The sequence below is a fragment of the Macaca nemestrina genome, chromosome 15, assembly GCF_043159975.1.
Source record: "Macaca nemestrina isolate mMacNem1 chromosome 15, mMacNem.hap1, whole genome shotgun sequence".
NCBI classification, from domain to species: Eukaryota; Metazoa; Chordata; class Mammalia; order Primates; family Cercopithecidae; genus Macaca; species Macaca nemestrina.
Window position 1 is genome coordinate 54,011,197 of NC_092139.1, and position 21,716 is coordinate 54,032,912.

The window sequence follows — 21,716 nt, forward strand, 5'->3', positions numbered from 1 at the left end:
GCAAGAGTTGTTTTATTTTTTTGTTGGTAGCGGTACCGGTTCCCCATCCCCACGGCTTATTTACAATTATGAGTGTTGTTATTTTTAAAGGATTCACAAGGTGACTAACTCTCTGTTATCTGTTGAATAGAAGGAGTGTTACATATGCAAGACCGAATGTAGCAGGCCGAGCCCCCGCCCTGTACTATTCTCCAATCCAGATGGGATTCGTGATTAGAAAATAAAATTGGCCAAAGCTGTCTCGGAATCCTTTTCCCACTTCTAATTTCATCAGCACTATTAATCAGCGCTCAAAAGAGCAAGGAAATAACATCAGTTACTTTAAGATAGAAATATGTTTATAAATTTTAGATAAACTCATTTTAAGATTTCTAACTTTTGGGGAGACTAGCACTCACCACAGCATTTTTCAAACTAGGGTGAGACTTGTCAAAATATATTTCACTATATGCATTCTTCCCTTTTCAGTGTGTGAGTTAAAATATTACAGCATAAAATTATCAATTATCTTTCCCTTGATTAAGCAACTTGATTAACCCCTTAATTAACAAAGCCTAACAACTGTCCCCATCACAACTCATGACTCATGTGGACTCTATTTTTACATGTTTAATTTCTACGCCAGGGTATTTTCAGAGGGAAAATCCAAAACAATTAAATACCTTCAGTGGAATTAAGCATAAGTAAAACTCAGCAAAATCTGTCTGGTATATAGAGCTTTGCAGAAAAATGTTTCCTTCTCTTTCAATAAAGTGACATTTTCCTCAGAGTGTGTGACATTTTATATGGCTTGGCTATTTGTTCCCCACTGTCGGACGATCAGGGTCACTACGCACTCGTGGGGTTCTCTGCCCTGTCCCCCGGAGATTCTGCCTTTTGTGTTTCCTCGGGGCTGGGCTGGACAGAGGATGGAGGCAGGCGGCCCAGTCTGGGTCCAAACCGAACGGCAGCGGAGGTGCGGGTGGGGGTGGGGGGAATCTTCGCTGTTGTCTTTTCCTGGTGGCACAGGGGAGGCGGCTTGTCCTCTCCGAGGCCTCAGCCTGCCTCAGAGGACAGATTGCCCACCCTCCCCCCGTCCAGCACGCGTCTCTTTTGCGTCCAGATTGGCCGCGACCGGAGCTCAATAGCGGGAGGTTAATTTCCTTCACAAAGGTGAAGGGGGCACGGCTCCGTGGGGGCTGCGCCCAGACAGGCGGCCCCTTTATTCCGCAGCGCCTTGATTGGAGCCCTTGATTTAGCATCTGATGTCAACCGGCAAACAAAATGCCCGCTCGGAATGAAAATGCATGAGGCCGCGCGGGGAGGAGGAAACCAACTTCATTGGGGTGCACGAGGCCGACCGCGCGTTTCGGGCTTCGGCCAACTCCACCCGAATTAACCCAGCCCTGGACCACGCGGAGGCTCCGGGCGGCCTGGGCCGGGCCCCGCCAAAGCTGCCATTCCCGAGCCTCCAAGAACCCAAAAGTTCAGAAATTCACGTTCCTTTGGGAACCCAGCCCAGCCCGCCCCGCGCTCCAATCCCGCGCTTTCTAGAGACTGAGAAGGCCGCGTCAATTCCTTCTCAAACTCAAAAAGAAACCTTCCCAGCCCGTGGGCGCGCGGAGGCAGTGAACACAAACATCGCCCTCGGCCACTGCGACAAGGCTGGGCCCCCTGTCGACACTCGGAACGCCGGGGAACCCTTTTGCTTGGCCTCTTGGGTCCAGCGGCCCATCCGTCCGAGGTCCTGGCGGAGGCTCTTGGCCGTCGGGACCCCGCTGCTCTCTCGGATTTTTGTTTATTTCCCAAACACCACGCGGAGCCACTGCGCCTCCGCGGACGCCCTGATAGCTGACGCCCCGCTCTCCCACGCACCGCCCCGGCGCGCCCCCGCCCCCACCCAATCAGCGCCCACAACTTCCCCCTAGGCTCCGGCTCGCGGATTGAACCCTCCTGACATATTTGGGGCCATTCTTCTCCTTTGTTGCTATTTTGCTCGCGACCCGCGGGTAATCCCCGCGCGGGAGGGGGGCGTGCATTGTCGCGCTGATGGACGGGCCCATTTGGCGGCTCCGCGCCCCCGGTAGGAGAGACACAAAGCCCAGGCACGTGCGCCTCCCCATAGAGAAGCAGCAGACCGTGAAGGGAGGCGGGGCCGGGCGTGTGCCTGGGCCGGGCGGGGCGGCGGCGCCGGGCGGGGCGGCCGAGGGGCGCGCGCGGGGGCCCCGCGCCCTCAGGTACATCTGCCGCACCTACCGGGCGACCCCCGAGTCCCGGCCCCCTTTTGGCCGCCCCATCGCCCTCCCACCCTGCCAGGCCGAGGAGCTGCGGGCGCGCTGATTGGCTCCGGGGGAAGCGGGAGGCGAGAACAATGGCCCCCTCCCCCCGTTAAAAGGGAGCGGCTGCCGGGCCCGGGGACAGGGACGCGCGTGCAGGGCGCAGAGCTGGGCCGAGTCGCCGCCGGCGTCACGCGAGTCCCGCAGCCGCCGCGCCCGGGCAATGGGCCGGGGGCACTGAGGGCCGCCGGGGCCGAGCGCAGAGGGCAGACCGAGCCACTGCCGTGCCCTCGGGCCGCGCCAACATGCCCCGCGGCTTCCTGGTGAAGCGCAGTAAGAAGTCCACGCCCGTGTCCTACCGGGTCCGCGGCGGCGAGGACGGCGACCGCGTGCTGCTGCTCTCGCCTGGCTGCGGGGACGCCCGCGCCGAGCCCCCGGCGCCGAGCCCGGGCCCCGGGCCGCTGCCGCCGCCGCCGCCCGCGGAGCGCGCCCATGCAGCGCTCGCCGCCGCGCTCGCCTGCGCGCCTGGGCCGCCGCCACCCCCGCCGGGCCCGCGGGCCGCGCACTTCGGCAACCCCGAGGCCGCGCACCCTGCGCCGCTCTACAGCCCCACGCGGCCCGTGAGCCGCGAGCACGAGAAGCACAAGTACTTCGAACGCAGCTTCAACCTGGGCTCGCCGGTCTCGGCCGAGTCCTTCCCCACGCCCGCCGCGCTGCTCGGAGGGAGCGGCGGCGGCGGCGCGAGCGGAGCGGGCGGCGGCGGCACCTGCGGCGGAGACGCGCTGCTCTTCGCGCCAGCCGAGCTCAAGATGGGCACCGCGTTCTCGGCTGGCGCCGAGGCGGCCCGCGGCCCGGGCCCCGGTCCCCCACTGCCCCCCGCCGCCGCCCTGCGGCCCCCGGGAAAGCGGCCCCCGCCCCCCGCCGCCGCCGCCGCCGCGGAGCCGCCCGCCAAGGCAGTCAAGGCCCCGGGCGCCAAGAAGCCCAAGGCCATCCGCAGGCTGCACTTCGAGGACGAGGTGACCACGTCGCCCGTGCTGGGGCTCAAGATCAAGGAGGGCCCGGTGGAGGCGCCGCGCGGCCGCGCGGGGGGCGCGGCGCGGCCGCTGGGCGAGTTCATCTGCCAGCTGTGCAAGGAGGAGTACGCCGACCCGTTCGCGCTGGCGCAGCACAAGTGCTCGCGCATCGTGCGTGTGGAGTACCGCTGCCCCGAGTGCGCCAAGGTCTTCAGCTGCCCGGCCAACCTGGCCTCGCACCGCCGCTGGCACAAACCGCGGCCCGCGCCCTCCGCTGCCGCCCGCGCGCCGGAGCCGGAAGCCGCAGCCAGGGCTGAGGCGCGGGAGGCACCCGGCGGCGGCAGCGACCGGGATACCCCGAGCCCCGGCGGCGTATCCGAGTCGGGCTCCGAGGACGGGCTCTACGAGTGCCATCACTGCGCCAAGAAGTTCCGCCGCCAGGCCTACCTACGCAAGCACCTGCTGGCGCACCACCAGGCGCTGCAGGCCAAGGGCGCGCCGCCAGCGCCCCCGGCCGAGGACCTACTGGCCTTGTACCCCGGGCCCGACGAGAAGGCGCCCCAGGAGGCGGCCGGCGACGGCGAGGCAGCCGGCGTGCTGGGCCTGAGTGCGTCTGCCGAGTGCCACCTGTGCCCAGTGTGCGGGGAGTCGTTCCCCAGCAAGGGCGCCCAGGAGCGCCACCTGCGCCTGCTGCACGCCGCCCAGGTGTTCCCCTGCAAGTACTGCCCGGCCACCTTCTACAGCTCGCCCGGCCTTACGCGGCACATCAACAAGTGCCACCCATCCGAAAACAGACAGGTGATCCTCCTGCAGGTGCCCGTGCGCCCGGCCTGCTAGAGCGCGCCCTCCACCCCGGCCCCCCGAACTGTGCCTTCGCTTGGAGACCCACAAAGAGAGTGCGCCCTGCACGCCCCGAACCCCAGTCCGCGCTGTGGGAGCCTCGCCCCCGCCCCCACCGAGTGAAAGTGTCGTCTCCGCTTCTCTCGGTCAGGCGTGACGGTAACCCCATCCTCTCGTTTTGACTCCTTTTGGAACCCCCACTTTTATGTTGTGTCCCCCCACCTCCCCCATGGCGCAACAGGAGTCAGTCTCTGTACAAGGGAGAAAAGCTGTACGCGTTTGTCTAGTGGTTGGAAGCCTCCCCTTGGCGGGGAGAAGCTGTTTTTCTTGCTAGTATTCGCTGTGTTCATGGTCTAGAAATGCGGTCTACTCGCCTCGCCTACCAATCTCTGCTCTCTATGTATGTAGCGTACGGGTTGTTTTGGGTGAATCTTGAGGAATAAATGCCTTTATATTTCACAGGCTGTAAATTGAACTTCCCACACGATTAGCTTTATTATGGCTTGTGAACTGCTGGAGTCTGGCTTTACCTTTTTGTATGTGAACAAATCAAATTGCTTAAAAAAGAGTTTTCTTTAGTATAGCCACAAATGCCTTGAACTGTTGTCTGGGATTGTTTTGGGGGGGGGGAGGGAGGGAGTGTTCCGAAGATGCTGTAGTAACTGCCTCAGTGTTTCACGTAAGACTTTTTGGTTTGATCATCTTTGTTGAGGTAGGACTATCAGTTCCCTCGAAATGTATATGTTGATTTATGAGTAATTGTTATTTATTCTTTATTTATTTATATTAATTATGAAGATTATGATATTATTTGATTGCAGATTTTTTTGGTGCGCTGCCCCCTCCCCACCCTGCCACTCTTGACATTCCACTGTGCGTTTTAGAAGAGAGCCTTTTTCTAAAGGGATCTGCTTAAAGTTTTAACTTTTATACCTATCTGAGTGAATGACAGACAACCTACCATTTATTCTGCTTCGAGGGTCCCCAGGGCCCTTACAACTGACAGCTCTTACTTTTAAATGCAATCTCTTTTCTACATACATTATTTTCTTAATTGTTAGCTATTTATAGAAAGCTTCAATAGAATTGTTTCAACTGTATAACTATTTACTATTCAAATAAAATATTTTCAAAGTCACAGTGTGGTGGCCTGATTTCTGCATCACATGCTTTCAGGATGAATTTAACATAGAGCTTCTGATGGTCTCTTAAAAGCTAACTTTATTTTTTTTTTATCAGGAAAGAGGGAACCACCACCATCACCAGGGTGGTGGGTTTTCAGAGCTGAACCTCAGCTGCGGGACTCTGCCCTTCTGGCAGCCTGAGGGTGTAGCCTTGGTAGCGGCTGGCTGAAACAAGCCTCGTTGGGGTCCTTAATAATGTGCCAGGAGGCGGTTTAGAATGAAGGCCCTGGGCATCTTTTCAGAGAAATCTAGATCAGTGTCCCTAGGAAGCTGTTCTTTTCACTCCACTTTCATTGAGCAAGTCCTTCATTTCCCGAAAATTTGGGGGTCAGGGTGATAGTAATTCCTCAGATAAATAAAGCCGGGAGTTTTTGTTCCTGAGTCAACTACAAGAAAGGAGAAATGACTTTACTGTTAGATTTGCAAAGCACGGGCAGCAACCCGATTCACATTTGGATGCCATGGGAAGTTAAGCAACTGGGGGCAAGGGTTTAGAAATAATTTTCCAATCAGGTGAGCGGTCTGTTTGGGGGGAAAATGGAACACCATCTGTTTGGGGTATTAAATTTAATAACAGGTAATTACAATGTTTTCCGTTATGTGTCACTCAGCAATTTGAAGAACAATTCTGACTCTCAACAGCGAGTATTTTGGTTGTTTTCCTCTGTCTTGGAAACAGTTGATGAAGGAGCTGTGCTAAATCTCACAATTGTGCACGTGTGCGTTCCCTTCCTTTTGTGTGTTTTTGCTGTTTTGTTTTGTTTTTTTTCCTGAGGCCCGCTAAATCTAACATTTGCCTGCCAAAGAGATTTTAGAAAATGCACAGTAAAAGGATTTGCATCTCCAAAGAGGAGCTGGAGTGAGGCTGGGAAGGGCAGTCCATGAGGAACTTGGAAGGACAAACTGAGGAAAGAGATGATTTTCAGATTGGGAGCCTCAAGTTTTCTGTGGGACGGGGTTTAGCCAAAGGCTCAGCCAGCAGGACTGTGGAATATTCCTCCCTTTGTGAGGCTCTGGAAACAGCCTTCGAGTAACAATGAAGGAGAAACCTCTACAGGTAAGTTGCCTCCAGGACAAATTGCATGTAGCTTTTTATCACTGATGACAACATATTTTACCAGTTTGGAAAATAACAAAAAGCTCAGGGCTGGTACAATAGGAAAGCACAGGGACAGAGCAGCATTTATAACATCCTGAAAACTTTGACTGAAACAAAGAAAAACTCAAATGTGTGGGCTGGTAGCTGCTGCTTCTCCCCTCCTGCAACAGTAATACGGGAGCATGGGAGCATTGAAAATATTCTGAGTTACACCAAACATTAAAAGATATCCCAAACTGAGGGTCAGAGTATGCACGTTCTCTGGCAATAAAAAGTTTCCTTAAAAACTGGAAGATTAGCTGCATATGGCAAGTCCAGACTCGTCTGCAGGCATGGTAGCTTGTAACTACGTTGGGCTCATTGTGGTTCTCGTCCGTAATCACAAAACATGAATTCATCTAAGATCCACCCTTATGAGGGTAAATATAATTTGTTGTTCACAAACATGTCCCTTCATCCCCCGTGGAAATTTATTTCAATGGACCAAATATACCTTTTCTAAAATGGAACCCAAAGTATCTATGTGAGATAGTAAATGAAACTATAGTAAATGGAGTTGAAGGCAATGAAACAGTGTAGAAATAGACAAACTTGGTCAATTTTCTATCATAGTAACACAATATAAGTTAACAGAATATGGGAGGGAATCAGGCTCTCTCCCCTTTTTCTTGCCTCCCTGAATAATATGTTCACAAGGTTCCTATTCAAGAACATCACGTTGAAACTCACACACTTTTTAACAAATCTGTGAAGGAGGCTGTGGGCGTTCCGTGTGCTCTGGGGCTGCTGCAAGCTGGGAAGGCCATCCATGGAAACTGCCCCAGAATCCCATACCATCCCACAGCAGGGATTTGGTGGTGAGAGGCCCAGGGGGTCAGGAAAAGTAGCAAGGTTAAGGAGGGAGGAGCTAAAAGAGGGAAGAAATAAAGGAAGAGATTTGATTTTCGCCAGTGCCTTCACCCTTCTCTACTTCCATACAAATGTGGTATAATAAAAAGCAGAAGGCTGTTCGGCATTCCTTTGGTTCCACAATGAGCCTGTGGCTAGAACAGCTGCACGCCACGCTAGTTGAGCCCTTTCTTCAGAGTTACTAATGTCCTCTGGAGGCAGTTCCCTGGTTGCCTGCTTTGCCTTTTCCCTGGAGGCCTGGAAACGCTGGGGTTCTTGCCGCCCTCGGAGCAGGAACGCTGTACTGGCAAGAGTCTGACTTGGGTGACTCACTCGGAGGCCTGTGCTTGGAGGCACGCCTTCCTTCTGTGTAGCACCATGGACTAAGTCATCGCACCTTTCAGCTGATCCTGGGCCTGTCGCTGGGTTTGATCTGGGAGTACCCAGATCTTGCAGAACAGAAATGAAGCCAGGAGGCTGGCTGGACTCCAGCTGCACAAGGGCACCTGTGGGCATGTTGGGGTCCTGCAGAGACCTGGGTGTGCAACATCGGCCAGGGCAACACTAGCCACAGGTGGATGCGCCTGGCATGTCCGTGCCCGGATGCTGCCGAGGGGGGTGTGACATTTCTCATCGGCTTCCCTTTGCTCTGTGAGTGGCTGTCTCCTCCCCTAGTTGGGCTGAACTCCACAGCCATCCACAGAGTCTTCAAAACAAAGCAGAAGCGTCTCCTAACCACCCTGAGTGACCTGATAACACCACAGGAATTCTTCATGTATCAACTGTCTTGCAAAAGAGAAAGGGGCCTTGTATAAGGTTGGGCTTTCTGAGGTTGAGTCACTTGGCTTCCTGAAGGCCTCAGTCTCCTCATCTGTAAACCAGAGATAATACTCCTGGCAGATGCCCTGAGGGTCTCTGGAGCCTTTGTGGGACATTTGGGGAAGACTCCTGAGCCCAGGAGATGAAGGGCAGTGAGGAGCCCAGAGGGACCCACATTTTTCACTTAGACAGGGGCACTCCTCTTTGCCAGGCATTTTCCATGGCATTGAGGATTTGTTCCAAACTCACTAGCCTGTGGCAGGGTTACTTTGAGCGAAACTTGCTTTTTGCAGAATGGATATTTAGGTCTTGTAGAGAAATTTTCTGGCAAATAGACCCAAGGCTAAGTCTATGGAATCATGTATGGGATAAAAATGAGTCCCCCATTTAGCTTCTGACAGAGCTAGAATTAGTTACGGTTCTTTGATGGCCAGACTAAAGGAACCTGTAATGCTCTGGTAGTTAAAGTTACAAGCGATGGAATTTAGAGATCGAAGAGGAAACTGAGTTGTAGAGAGAAACTCACAGGTGGCAAAACACACCAGTATGAGAACTAACTGAATAGCAACATGCAGGGATCTCGATTCCATCTGATCGTCAAGGAGGTACCAAAGCGGGGAAAGCAAAGTGCTGACCTAAAGACACTTAGTTTCTCATCTTCAATGATGGGAACATCTCATGGGTCTTTTGGCAACACAACCCCAAAGTAATAGCCCCTAAATCCCACCCAGGTGAGACAGAGAGCAGCTAAAGTCATCTTCAAGTTCCATCCCGTCATATCTATTGAGAAACATCGTTTCTCTACTGCCCGCCTGCAACATTAACTGGCCAATAGTCATAGGGAAAGTCTGGTGTATTCATGACTCCTGGGTTCTAATATGGCAATTGTCACTAGCAGGCACATCAGCAACACAAAGACAAGTTCAGCAGTGGGAGGTGGCTCTATAACTTAAGGAGACCTGGTCACAAGTCCCACAAGAGCCCCGTGACCCTAGAATAAAGAACTCTTCACAAACATGTAGAGCCGGAAGACCATCCTCTGATGGGCTGCAGCCTAGAGTTCCTTGTGTCCCCTCGCACATTTATCGGCTAAGGTTTCCAAGTGAGGCCAGGTATGTTGACTCCTCACGAAGAAGAGACCAGAGATGGATGGCACCTACTTGCCCAATGATCTCGATGACTTTTTTTTTTTCCTGGGGAGAACTGGGGAACTACGGCCTCCTTGTGACACTGCTAAGGAAACAGATCAATACTTTTCAACATCCCCTCACCTTTTGCAAACAACCAGCTACAGGTTTTGGTGTCATCAGAGCAACTTCCCAGGCAAGAGGATTTTCTGAAGGTGACTGAGTCCTGCTCCTTTGGACACATGCCTCATGAGGACCTGCAGTAGGTAATTGACACAGGCCACATTGGGTTTTGAAAGCCACAGAGCCTCATGAGAAGTGTCATCCCAGCAAGGGATGTGCAATGGACCTTTGGGGTGAAGGGAATTGATTTCTCACAGCTGGATGAGATAATCAACCTGGCTTACAAATTTACCAATCACAACTACTTTTTGGTCATTATTAAGGCTTGATATGCTTCTCAGAATCACAGAGCACCTTTGAGCAGACGATATGAAGTCAGTTAACACGTTTTCACTAACCCAAACACACCCCTTCGTATCCTAAGCCCCGACCGTCATCATTTGTAGCCTGCATACTTGGACTGTGGGCTTGCTGTGTTGCATCTGGAAAGTGGAATGTTCAGGACCTGCAGTGTATATGCTGAGCAGATGGGTTCTGGGGTGATCACCTTCATGTTTGTCTTGTTTGAAGACTTCTACCCTGTGTGGTCTTCCCGGTGGCATTTCCACACAAAGCATCGGCACTAATGTTTTTTCTCTAGTTCCTCGCATAAGCCCACAGCATGGAGACAAACCCATCCTTAGAACATTCAACATTCACCACCTTGAAATGAAACTTACAGAATGTTTACTGCCAGCAGGACACATTCAAAGGCATGATTACTGAGAGCCTGTTTCCAGCATGCCATGTGCACGCCCTGCAGCTCCCCCAATGTCTATGAGAAGCTTTTTGACACAGTTTGCATCTAGTTTCCCAGGGCCACCTCCCCTTCATCAGAACCCAGGCGTTCCCTGCTCCTTCCCTGTGGTTTGAACCAGCAGACCAAGCGTTGTGCAGTGGGGAGACAATCATGCTGGCAACATCAACCTGAATTCATTATTCTTCTCTTTCACTCATCAAAGAAGGGCTTTTTATTTGAATGCAACATCTGCTTCGTCTCTGTTGTGCAGGACCAGGGCCCTGATGCAATACCCCCTTTCTCAAACACCACAGCCAGGTGACAGTCACACCTGACGGTGACAGGATGAAGAGAGGGAGCCAAGAGGCTATTATGTGTCAAATCTGATAGGACACAGAGGAGGCATTAGAGCATGGTAGGGTGGGTTTTAGAGGAGGGCGCTTTCCACAGGAGGAAAAAACATCAGGCTACAGTTTCCTCCCAGCACAAAGAACAGAAAAGGATGGGGAAGTTAGGCAGAAATACATGTGTCCGATGTTGCCATTTAAAAGCTTGTAACATCAGTTGATTGCAGTTCTTTTCTATTGCTATTTATCTACTACAGTATGTAAAATGAGCTTTTACCATTTTATAAGTACAGCTACAAAGAGTTTGTTATTAGGAGATGGGCAGAAACGGATAGAAAGAGTGCATGAAAATGATCAGGTTGAGACTGTCCGGGACAAATGGGGCTGAACCAGTCATATCTGGGAGCTCAAATTGGAACAGAATCATGTTAGATTTCATCAAATATTTTATACTGTAAAGGAACACATTCTGTTTTCCTCACATCTTGGAATAGATCTTTATTGTGTCTTTTGAAACATTATGTGTTTTGTTCTGTTAATCACAGAGAAAACCACGTTTCCCCCTCAGTATCTTCAAAATTTGGTAATTCAGACTAAAAAGGACGAAAAACAATTAAATGCATATTATATCTGCCTTAACTTATTGGTAGCAGTAAATGTGACCTTACATTCTAAGATTATATTGGGATTCCAGAATTACTGCCATCATTGCAGTATTTCACAATCTCAATTATTAATACGGAAAAGGCTAGACCAGGGGTTGGTAAACTAAGGCCTACTGGCTCAATCCAGCCTGCTTTTGTAAATAAAGTTTTATTGGCATGTAGCCATGCTCACTCACATACTCAGCCTCTATGGCTGTTTTCATGCTACAACAGCAGAGTTTAGTAGTTATGAGAGGGGCCACATGGCCCTCAAAGCCTGAAATATTTACTATTCGCCCCTTTATAGAAAAAATTTGCCCACAACAATATCATGCAATAGACAATAAAACGGTGCAGTAATTCCTCCTCTTGATTAGACAGAAATTTGGTCCTTATGAAAACTGCTTTGCTCAGTTGTATGTTGAGTGTCATAAACTCACTCAGCACTCATAAGTCTTGAAAATTGCAAAATTTAGTATCACTATTTTTATAGATGTCACTGCCTAAGGTACCATGTTTTTTGTTTTTTGGATTTTTTTTTTTTTTTTTTTTTTCCTGAGACAGTCTCACTGGGTCGCCCAGGTTGGAGTGCAGTGACGCGATCTCGGCTCACTGCAACCTTCGCCTCCCTGGCTCAAGAGACCCTCCCACCTCAGTCTCCTGAGTAGCTGGGACTACAGGCGTGTGCCACTATATCCAGCTAATTTTTGTGTTTTTTTTTTTTAATTAGAAATGGGGTTTCACTATGTTGGCCAGGCTGGTCTTGAATTCCTGGCCTCAAGTGATCCACCTGCCTCAACCCCCTGAAGTGCTGGGATTACAGGCATGAACCACCACGCCTGGCCAAGGTACCGTGTTTCTTTAACCTGATTTTTGTTTTTGTTTTTGTTTTTTGAGACAGGGTCTCATTCTGTCACCCAGGCTGGAGTGCAGTGCTGCGATCATGGCTCACTGTAGCCTTAACCTCCTGGGCTCAAGTGATCCTCTTGTCTCAGCCTTCTGAGTAGCTGAGATGACAGGTCCACACCACCATGCCTGGGTAATTTTTTTATTTCTTGTAGAGATGCGGGTCTCACTATGTTGCCCAGGCTGGTCTTGAACTCCTGGGCTCAAGCAATCTTCCTACCTTGACCTCTGAAAGTGCTGAGATTACAGGTGTGGGCCACCACACCTGGCCCTGATAATTTAAATAAGGAAGTTTACTAGTTTTTCTGAAAGTAGGAAACTGCCTCCAAGATAGTTTTATTAATATTGTTCCTGTTCATATCAGTTACAGGAGCTCTCAGACAATACACAAGAATCACAGTCTGTTAAGTCAGCCACAGAAATCTACACAGAACAGGAAGGTTGTCTCCTGGTTTGAAGGTTGTTTTCTCACTGCAGTGATGGTTTCATTTATCAGGTGAAATCACAACTCTTAGGGTGAACCATAGGACATGGTTGTTTTTGGGGTTTATTTTTTGTTGAGACAGGGTCTCACTCTGTTGCTCAGGCTGAAGTGCAGTGGCACAATCTCAGTTCACTGCCATCTCCGCTTCCCAGGTTCAAGTGATTCTTGTGCCTCAGCCTCCTGAGTAGCTGGGATTACAGGTGTGTGCCACCACATCTGGCTTTTTTTTTTTTTTTTTTTTTTGTATTTTTAGTAGAGATGGGGTTTTACTATGTTGCCCAGGCTGGTCTCCAACTCCTGGCCTCAAGTGATCTGCCCACCTCAGCCTCCCAAAGTGCTGGGATTACAAGTGTGAGCACCCGGCTCATTGCTGTTTTTATAAGTAAAAGTAAAAACTTTCCTATCAATAATTTTATATTGCTTAACCCAACATTTCAAGGATTTTTATAACCATTAGATTAAAAATTGAGTTAAAGACAGAAGATAACTTTAACTCAGTATTGATTTGTTTCAAAATAGTGTTAATTTTATAGCAACAAGCACCTTCCTGGCAACTGATGACCTCTTTTAATTGTGCAAGCGTTTGAGCATTTGGAAGATATAGATCAATGTCCACCAATGAGAATTCTGCTCTGATTAGAGGTTCACAACCTCTTGAAACTTTTTTTCTAAAGCAGGTTTCTGACCCAGTCCCACAAGCGTCTCCGTTACGGTGATGCTGGTGGACCATGTGTTGTACTTCTGTAGTATGTATCATTTAGAGGCCTGCTACTCAAAGTGTGGCTCAAGGAGCTGTAGGTCCGCATCCCCTGGGAGCAGAAGTGCCAGCCCTGCTTCGGGCCTCCTAAATCAGAATCTGTATTTTAACAGGATCCCCAGGGAATCTCTATGCACGCTGATGTTTTATAGGTACTGGTTTAAAATTTGAGGTCTTGGTCATAGAGTAAGTTCTCCCAGTTGTTACCCCCAGTAAATTTGGCCTCGGAAGGGTTGATGGCTTGGGTGCCAACCCAGGGACACTAACCCCAACTAACGATGGGTTTGTAACAATACTAACAGACTAAATTCATATTAACATTTTAAGGATGTTTGGTAGCAATTCATTAAAAATTGAGTTACAGACAAAAGATAACTTTAACTCAGCAACTTTAACTAACCAACTTTGCCTGGTCCAAGGACTTCATATGAATTACTCAGTGAGTTCTCACAATGCCTCCAAGAGGTTGGAGTGGTCATTACCCTGTGTAACATCTGAAGAAATGGAAGGCCCTGTGAAATGACGTGGCCTGAAAGTGCAGAAATCTAGTTGAGATCAACGAAGTTCATAAAGAGAAACCTCCAAGGCAACAATTGCTCCAGTGTGGGAGAATTCAAATGGACGGTGGCATGCCAGGGCCTTGGTTCCACCTTCTTGTCAACAGGCTGCTACAGCAGGGAGCGTGATACGGTGGCCCAGGAACATGTATGGTTCTCAGCCCAGATCATGAAACAGCTGATTTGTGTTTTGGCAATTTGACTCCAAAATAATGGACTGAGAATCCCATCTGGGAGAGAGTGAGGAGCCAAATGTAACATCGTTTCCAGTTATTTCTTATCTTACGTATTGGAGAAACTTGTTATTTCTACATGACCCAACTTGCAAACACAAATAATGGTACTGGCGAGACAACTGGGTAAATTTAGTACCACATGATGTTAACTACGGCCCACACTGGCATCTGCGTCGTAGCAGATTCTAGACTCGACACCACTTTTTGCTTTTCTTTAACGTGCTGCAGATGCAAACTGTAAGAGAGGCCACGAATTCACTGTGAATGGTGGCGTTACTGTAAGTAGCACCACAGGGAGGATATTGCTGAAAGTTAGCTTGCCCGGGCCACTTTCTTTTTTTTTCTTTTTCTTTTTTCTTTCTCTTTTTTTTTTTTTTTTTTTGAGACACTGTCACCCAGGCTGGAGTGCAGTGGCTTGATCTTGGCTCACTGCCACTTCCGCCTCCCAGGTTCAAGTGATTCTCCTGCCTCAGCCTCCCGAGTAGCTGGGACTACAGGCACGCGCCACCATGCGCCCACCACCACGCGTCCAGGCCACTTTCTATTGAGGTCTCTACCTTCCACTTTGGTTCTAAAAGCACTTGGTTGTAGAAATCACTTTCTCTTCTACACCTGCAAGCAACTGAATAGGTCATTCCAGAACCATGGCAACCAGTATGAGTGGCAGAAGGAAAAGTCTCTGAGCACAGGGCTTCAGGCTCTCCCTTGCCCACTTTTAACATCTTGGCAGCAGAGGGACTCAAATGGGCTGGACCCAAACCCCAACTCTGAGACGCAAAGTCTAGTAACATTTAAGAAAATGATTAAATTAAAAATTTAATTTTATATCTCAGAGTGCCAGTGTTGTAGCTTCTGGCAGTGACAGATTTTGATAATCCTAGCAGGTCACTCTCTCTTCTGCTGTGGTGAGATTTCATGTGCTCTCATGCAAAAGGACCCAGCCCCTCCTCCAGCACGCTGGGGCTGTTAGGGGGGGTTTGGAGCACAAATGCCTGCTTTCATCATTTCAGCTCCACCAGCTTTGGGTGGCCATGGGCAAGTGATTAACCCTCTCGCCCTGTTTTCTCATTGATAAAATTAGGGAAGAGTAGTGCCCACCTGTAGCAGACATTTATTATGTTTTCTGCTTGCCCCATGTCTTTTGAACACCCTTCCTATGCTCAGCTAATTCTCAGTCCGATGAGTTCTGCCTCCTCAAGGTAGAATCCAGAAACTTGCTTTTCCAGCCTCCCTTGCAGCTAGGCTCTGCTGTAAGGGAATGGAAAATGCACTGCTCATTAAGACCAATGTCCAACAGAAAGGAGTCAGGTCACCCTGACTCAGATTAGAGGTGCCTAACCACTCATCAAATGTGTCCATGAGATGTAAATCCAGAAGAGAGACACGGAAGAGATGGGACTGGGTGCAGTCAGTGCTGGGGAGGGGAGAGCAGAGGCATTTGTCTCTCAGAGGTGGCTGTGGTGAAGGCCCAGAGTTGTAAGGTGAGCTGCCACTGGACTTGCCTAGCAGGGCAATTTGAGTGTTGTTTCTGGATCTTTCAGTCCCAAAGCCTGATTGTGTGACCCTCCTGGACATAAAGCAAGGTAGCCAAGAGCCTTTAATAAAGTATTTATCTCCTTCAGCAGGCTAAAGTGGATTTGGCTGTCTGCAACTAAGTGTCTCCCAAGGCTACCGTTGAGATTAAATGAGTTATTGAGGTCAAGTGCTGGTGAGAACTCACTCATTATCCTTGCAAGGACAGGAGTGAATTCTGATTTTATTTTATTATTAATTTATTTTTTTGGAAGTGGAGTTTCACTCTTATTGCCCAGGCTGGAGTGTAATGGCATAGATTTGGCTCACTGCAACCCCCCGCCTCCCGAGTTCTAGTGATTCTCCTGCCTTAGTCTCCCGAGTAGCTGGGATTACATGCACCCACCACCACGCCCAGCTAATTTTTTGTATTTTTAGTAGAGATGGGGTTTCACTATGTTGGCCAGGCTGGTCTCAAACTCCTGACCTTAGGCAATCCACCCACCTTGGCCTCCCAAAGTGCTGGGATTACAGGTGTGAACCACCGCACCCAGCTGAACACTGATTTGAAATTGTATATAATCTCAATGCCACCTAGTGTAGGTTTAAAATCACTTCTGCAAGCTCTTTGACATGCCTCCCATTGTGAAGTGAAGTCTGTACCTACAAAACAAAGAGGGCCTTTGTGACGCTTCCTCAAATAAAAAGCAGAAGTGACACTGTGTGACTTCTGAGACTAAGCTAGAAAAGGCCAAGCTCAAGCTACACACAGAGGACACATTTAGGTGCTCTACTGGGGCTGAGCTAAGATCTCAGTCAACGACCAAGCCCCAGACATTTGGGGGATCAGGGGAGCCCCTAAGATGATGCCAGCCCTCTCTACCCTAACATTTGCATGAGAGAGCCCTGGTGGGAACAGCCCAGCTGGGCCTGCTCACCCCCAGAACTCTGTGAGACTGTAATAAAATGATTGTGGTTGTTTTTAGTCACTGAGTTTTGGGGTGATTTGTTATGTAGCAATAGACAACTGATATTTATTACTGATTCATTAGCAATAGATAACTGATATCAGGAGTACATCTGATATTTTTCAGTGCTCTCTGACTTTTAGACTGCTTGAGGGTGAATTTTTATTTTTGCTACACTCTGTCACCCAGACTGGAGTACAGTGGCACGAACATGGCTCACTATAGCCTTGACCTCTGGGCCTCAAGCAAGCCTCCCACCTCAGCCTCCCCTATAGCTGGAACCACAGGTACGTACCACCATGCCCAGCTAATGTTTCATTTTTTGTAGAGATGGGGGTCTCACTTTGTTGCCCAGGCTGGTCTTGAACTCCTGGGCTCCGGTGATTCTCCCACTTTGGCCTCCTAAAAGTGTTAGGATTACATGCGTGAACCACTACGCCCGGCCTGCATGTGAATTTTTCCATTTGGTCTTCACATCAATCCTGTATAGATTATGATTCATTGATTTGTATATTAAGAAAATGTCTGAATGTTGAATGCCTTGCCCTCAATCAGAAGGCTCTTCATCTAAGACATAGAGAGCAGAACCCAGGTGTCTGGCTTCTTGATGTAGCCCTCCGCAAAATGATGCGGTCTGGGTTCACCAGTAGAATGCACTGTTGTATGTAAATGCCTTCTGTACATTATCTGCAGCTCATCTCAAAAACAACCATTAGGTCAATGTCCCAAGCACTATGACTGTGTAACAACAAATCTCCCCAAAACTGAGTGCTTACAACAACAGAGATTTATTATATCTAATTATTTGCGTGTTGTCAGGAACTCAGTAGCAGCCTGGCTTGGTGGTTCTGGCTTGGGGTCCTTCATGAAGTTACAGTGATTTTCCACTGGGGCTGCAGTCAAGCGAAGGGTTGATTGGGGCTAGAAGGTCTATTTCCAAGATGGCTCCCTCACATGGATGCTGGTCTCCACAGCACTGCCTGAGTGTCCTGACAGCACGGTGGCTCTCTCCAAAGCAAGCCACCCAAGAGACCAAAGTGGAAACTGTAATACCTTTATGACTAATCTTGAAAGATATATCACTTGTGCTGGGTTCTGTTGGTCCCACAGGTCATCTCTGAATCAGCACGTAAAGGACCATGCAAAGGTATGAATTCCAGAAGGTGATGATTGCTGGGGGCCATCCTTGAGGCTGGCTACCACAATCAGTATTATCACCCCAAGTCCCAGGCGAGGAAATGAGCCAGATAGGGAATGGCCGCTCAAGAGTGTGTGCAGGTGGAATCGGAAGCCAACATTGGTTCCCAGGACCACGTTCCTCTCCAATCTATGACCAAAAGGTGAATTTATGGTGTATTTGATGAATTTTATGTTAGTATTTTCAAAAATTTCTCCAAAATTGAGAAATCCTTTGGAATGTTATCATGAAAAGACATACGGTGTGGACACACTGATTGGGAGTCCTCACTTTGGTCAACAAATGCCTCATTTTGTCATTGCTGAAATTATGCCTTTTGCCTGGGTGCCCCTTAAAATTTTTCTTTTCTTTTCTTAAGCTGTTGGGTAATTTACTGAGTTATCTTATATAAACATGGGAAGACATGGGTCCTAGCTTAATTTTTAAATATAACTCCAAAACTGACTTTATAGAATTCAAAAGTGGTCAAATAATCAATCTCTTGGGGCTATAATGACTATCTCAGTTAGCTTGTGCTGCTGCAACAAAATACCACAGACTGAGTGGCTTAAACTTAAAACAATAGGAATGGCGTGAACAACAGGAATTTCTCTCTCACAGTTCTGGAGGCTGGTAAGTCTAAGATCAAGGTGTGGGCTGATTTGGGTCTCCAATGAAGACCTGCTTGCTGGCTTGCAGACAGCAGCCTTCTCCCCGTGTCCTCACATGGCAGAGAGAGAGAAGCTCTGGCCTCTCTCCTTCTAAGAGCACTCATCCCATCATGGAGACCCCATCCCCAGGACCTCATCACAACCCAGTCACCTCCCAAAGATCCCACCTAGTAAACACTGGGGTTAGGGCTTCAACAGATGGGTTTTGGGAAGACACAAACATTCAGTCCGTAACAATGACATATACTCTCTGACTCTGTAATTTCATTTTTTTTTTTGGAAATTTATCATACAGAAATAAAAGCAGCAGTATGTCAGGATATAGGTGTGCTGGTGTTTATTACAGGTGTCTTTGTTATGACAAACACTGGAAGCCACCTTAATGTCCACAGATGGGCTGAGTAAATTAAGGTACATCTGTATTAAGGAATAATATGCAGCTGTGAAAAATGATAAACTAGATAGAGGGGTGCCTATGACATTGTAAAGTTTAACAAGGATGTTGTAGAATGATGTGTATTATATGATGCTATTTCTATGTCTTTGCATTAATCTGGAGAGAATGTTCCTTTTTTTTTTGGATCAGAGTTTCACTGTCTCACCCAGGCTGGAGTGCAGTAGCACAGTCTCAGCTCACCACAACCTCCGCCTCCCGGGTTTGAGCTATTCTCCTGCCTCAGCGTCCCAAGTAGTTGGGACTACAGGCATGCACCATCACGCCCTGCTAATTTTTGTATTTTTAGTAGAGACAGTTTCACCATGTTGGCCAGGCTGGTCTCGAACTCCTGACCTCAGGTGATCCACCCGCCTCAGCCTCCCAAAGTGCGGGATTCAGGCGTCAGCCACAGCTCCCAGCTGAGAATGTTCTTTTGAAGAACCTGCTTATCAGTCTTAGGGAGGGGGGCGTTGGAATAGAGGCAGATCATTGTTTTCAGGAGAAAAAAAATATAGAACACCTGATGTAATATACACATTTGTACTTTGGCTATTTTATTAAGATCTTGATCATTAGTAAAAAAAAAAAAAAAAAAAAAAAAAAAAAAAAAAAAAAAACCACCTTCCGTGATTAAGAGAAGCTCCTGATGTGAGTTTTCCACTAGCATTTTGCTCTCGCCTTTAGGTTGAAACTGTTCCAGGGGTCACTTTTCCTGGTGCCTGAAACGAAGATCCAAGATTTCCCCGAAGAAAGCTATAGAAATAACTGTTTCCAGTGGGCCCATAATCAGCCATCAACATGGAGTGACATTTTTTTAAAAGGAGAAGATGATGCCATTAATGTACCACCCTTGCTGGTTCCCACTGCTCCGAGAGATTTGCCGCAGATGCTCTGCAGGTCGGGCGGGAGGGAGACTGCTATTGAGGCCCTCTGCACTTAGCCCAGCGGCCATTTCTTAGGGAATATTGATCAAAAGTACTCTCCTCTATCATCTGAGGGGCATAATGCAGTCCCTGAGTATTCACGGAAAAGAGCTTTTCTTTGCAGGCTATTTTCTAAAGTCAAAAAGATCCTTTCAGGATCTATAATAGCAAGCCCCTTCCCACTTCATGCCCTCAGTGAGCAGCACACTCCAATTTCCAGGCCCTAAGGACCCCACGCTAAGGAGGAAGCCGACGGCTCTGACCTCTTCGTGGAAAATATTCCATGTCAAACTCAACAAGCATTTTCACGGGGGCGGGGGGAACATAAATGGAAGATTAGCAATGACACCTGGACACATAAAAAGTGCCCTCTTGTCCCAGAGATAATTTATGCATTTATTCTTTCTTTCCCAAAATAATGTTAGAATAGAATTTTGACCACATACATAATGCTCTCTGATATCTGAGGCAGGAATATCTTGATAAATAGCAACAATCTGATCAGCGTGGTCCATGTCTGACATGGTACGGAGGGAGGATACTGGCTGGGACCTACTTTCTCACTCTCCTTCTGTGAAACACAGGATCTTCCAGACAAATACTGCCTGATGTGACAGCTTATTATAAATGTCTCGCTGCCCCCATCTTATCCAAGTTAGGATACTTAGGTATTAAAATAATTTTAACTTAAAATTCTACCAATGACAAAAATGAAGCAATCGCCAATTCCAGCTGTTTTTTCCTTATTATTCAGAAAGTGTCATTTTGGAGAGTTCCTCCTGTTTTTGTCACTGCTGTTTGTGTGTGTTGGGGGCAGATCTGAGAGCACCTTGAGGGCAGAGGGGGTATCACTACTGTTTGAAATGTCCTGCCTGGCTGGGCTGCTGGCTGGTCTTGTCATGTTCTCTGAGGGTGAAAATGGGGTTGAATCTGCAGCAGGCTAAGAACAGACCTCGGTTTCGGAAGCGAGTCTCATTCTACTCCACTCAAGGGTGGTTCTTGTGGCGTGGAAGGACACTGATATGTCATTATCTTTTGTCTCAAACTCCCAAAACAGAAAACATTTTCAGGAGAGAAACGAGACAATTTTGGCCAAATTGTAGCAAATGCTTGGTAAACACGTAGATGTCTGAGTGCAGAGAGCAGACCGTGGCCTTCCGGAGCGTGGCCCACCTGCCTGGGCATCACACCGAGCATGAAAACCCTGCTTTGGCTACCTGCTCTGACCTCAAAGTCTATTTTTCAGAGTTGAAGACGAGCAACTTTTCTTTCCAGAGGTTCCAGTCCATGGCTTCTAGAGCCATGGAGAGAGGTGAGCTCCACCGTTTCCGTGTCCGCGTGCAGGGAGAGTAGGTAAAGTCTCTTGTTAAAACAAGTTCTCCCACACTCGAAGCCCTTGGTCTGTGTTGGGCCTGGTCCCTACGACAGCAGGGTCAGGGTAGCCTAAGCCTTGGCATTACGGGACCTTTTTACAGTGACCAAAACGTTGCTTTCAATAAACAGTCCATGCACTGGTGAAGAACGGTGACTGCTGCTAAATGGGGGTGTCATCAAGAAGTGGGAACTAGGAGACTGATCTCCTGCCTGGAGCCTCACTTTCTGACCTCGTGAATCTCAGTGAGCCAATGTCTTCAGGACTTGGTTTTCATACCCGTAGAAGTAGGTGGTCAGATTGAGGGGGTGAGGGTGACCTTTCCAGCTGTAGATCCGTGCCTTGAGTAAACCAAATATGCAGGGACAGAGTTTACTTTGTGCTCCATTTCCGTGGCCTTCACTTTCTGGTTTGAAAAACGAAATGCAACTAAAACCATTTCCAGGTATAGACAAAAGAGCAAATGATAATAGTGCCCCTTGACATAAACGGTTTAATAAACCAAAGTGGCCTCAATTTAGTTTCTGCACATACACAGCACCATAATGCTAGCTTGAATAGGTACTGAAGTGAACAAATATCAGTGTGGGAGCCTCTCGC

The 21,716-nt window shown here is 48.6% G+C and overlaps 1 protein-coding gene across 1 annotated transcript; it reads left to right on the top strand.

Annotated features, from left to right (window-relative positions):
- Nucleotides 1-2,261: 2,261 nt before the first annotated feature.
- LOC105486881 (INSM transcriptional repressor 1) lies at nucleotides 2,262-5,320 on the top strand. Its single transcript, XM_071079737.1, has one exon. The coding sequence runs from the start codon at nucleotides 2,561-2,563 to the stop codon at nucleotides 4,103-4,105; it is 1,545 nt and encodes a 514-aa protein (XP_070935838.1). The 5' UTR covers nucleotides 2,262-2,560; the 3' UTR covers nucleotides 4,106-5,320.
- The last annotated feature ends 16,396 nt before the right edge of the window (nucleotides 5,321-21,716 follow it).

Bases quoted from the DNA above. Each gene is read 5' to 3' on its own strand.
- LOC105486881 (XM_071079737.1), top strand. From the start codon at position 2,561: ATGCCCCGCGGCTTCCTGGTGAAGCGCAGTAAGAAGTCCACGCCCGTG.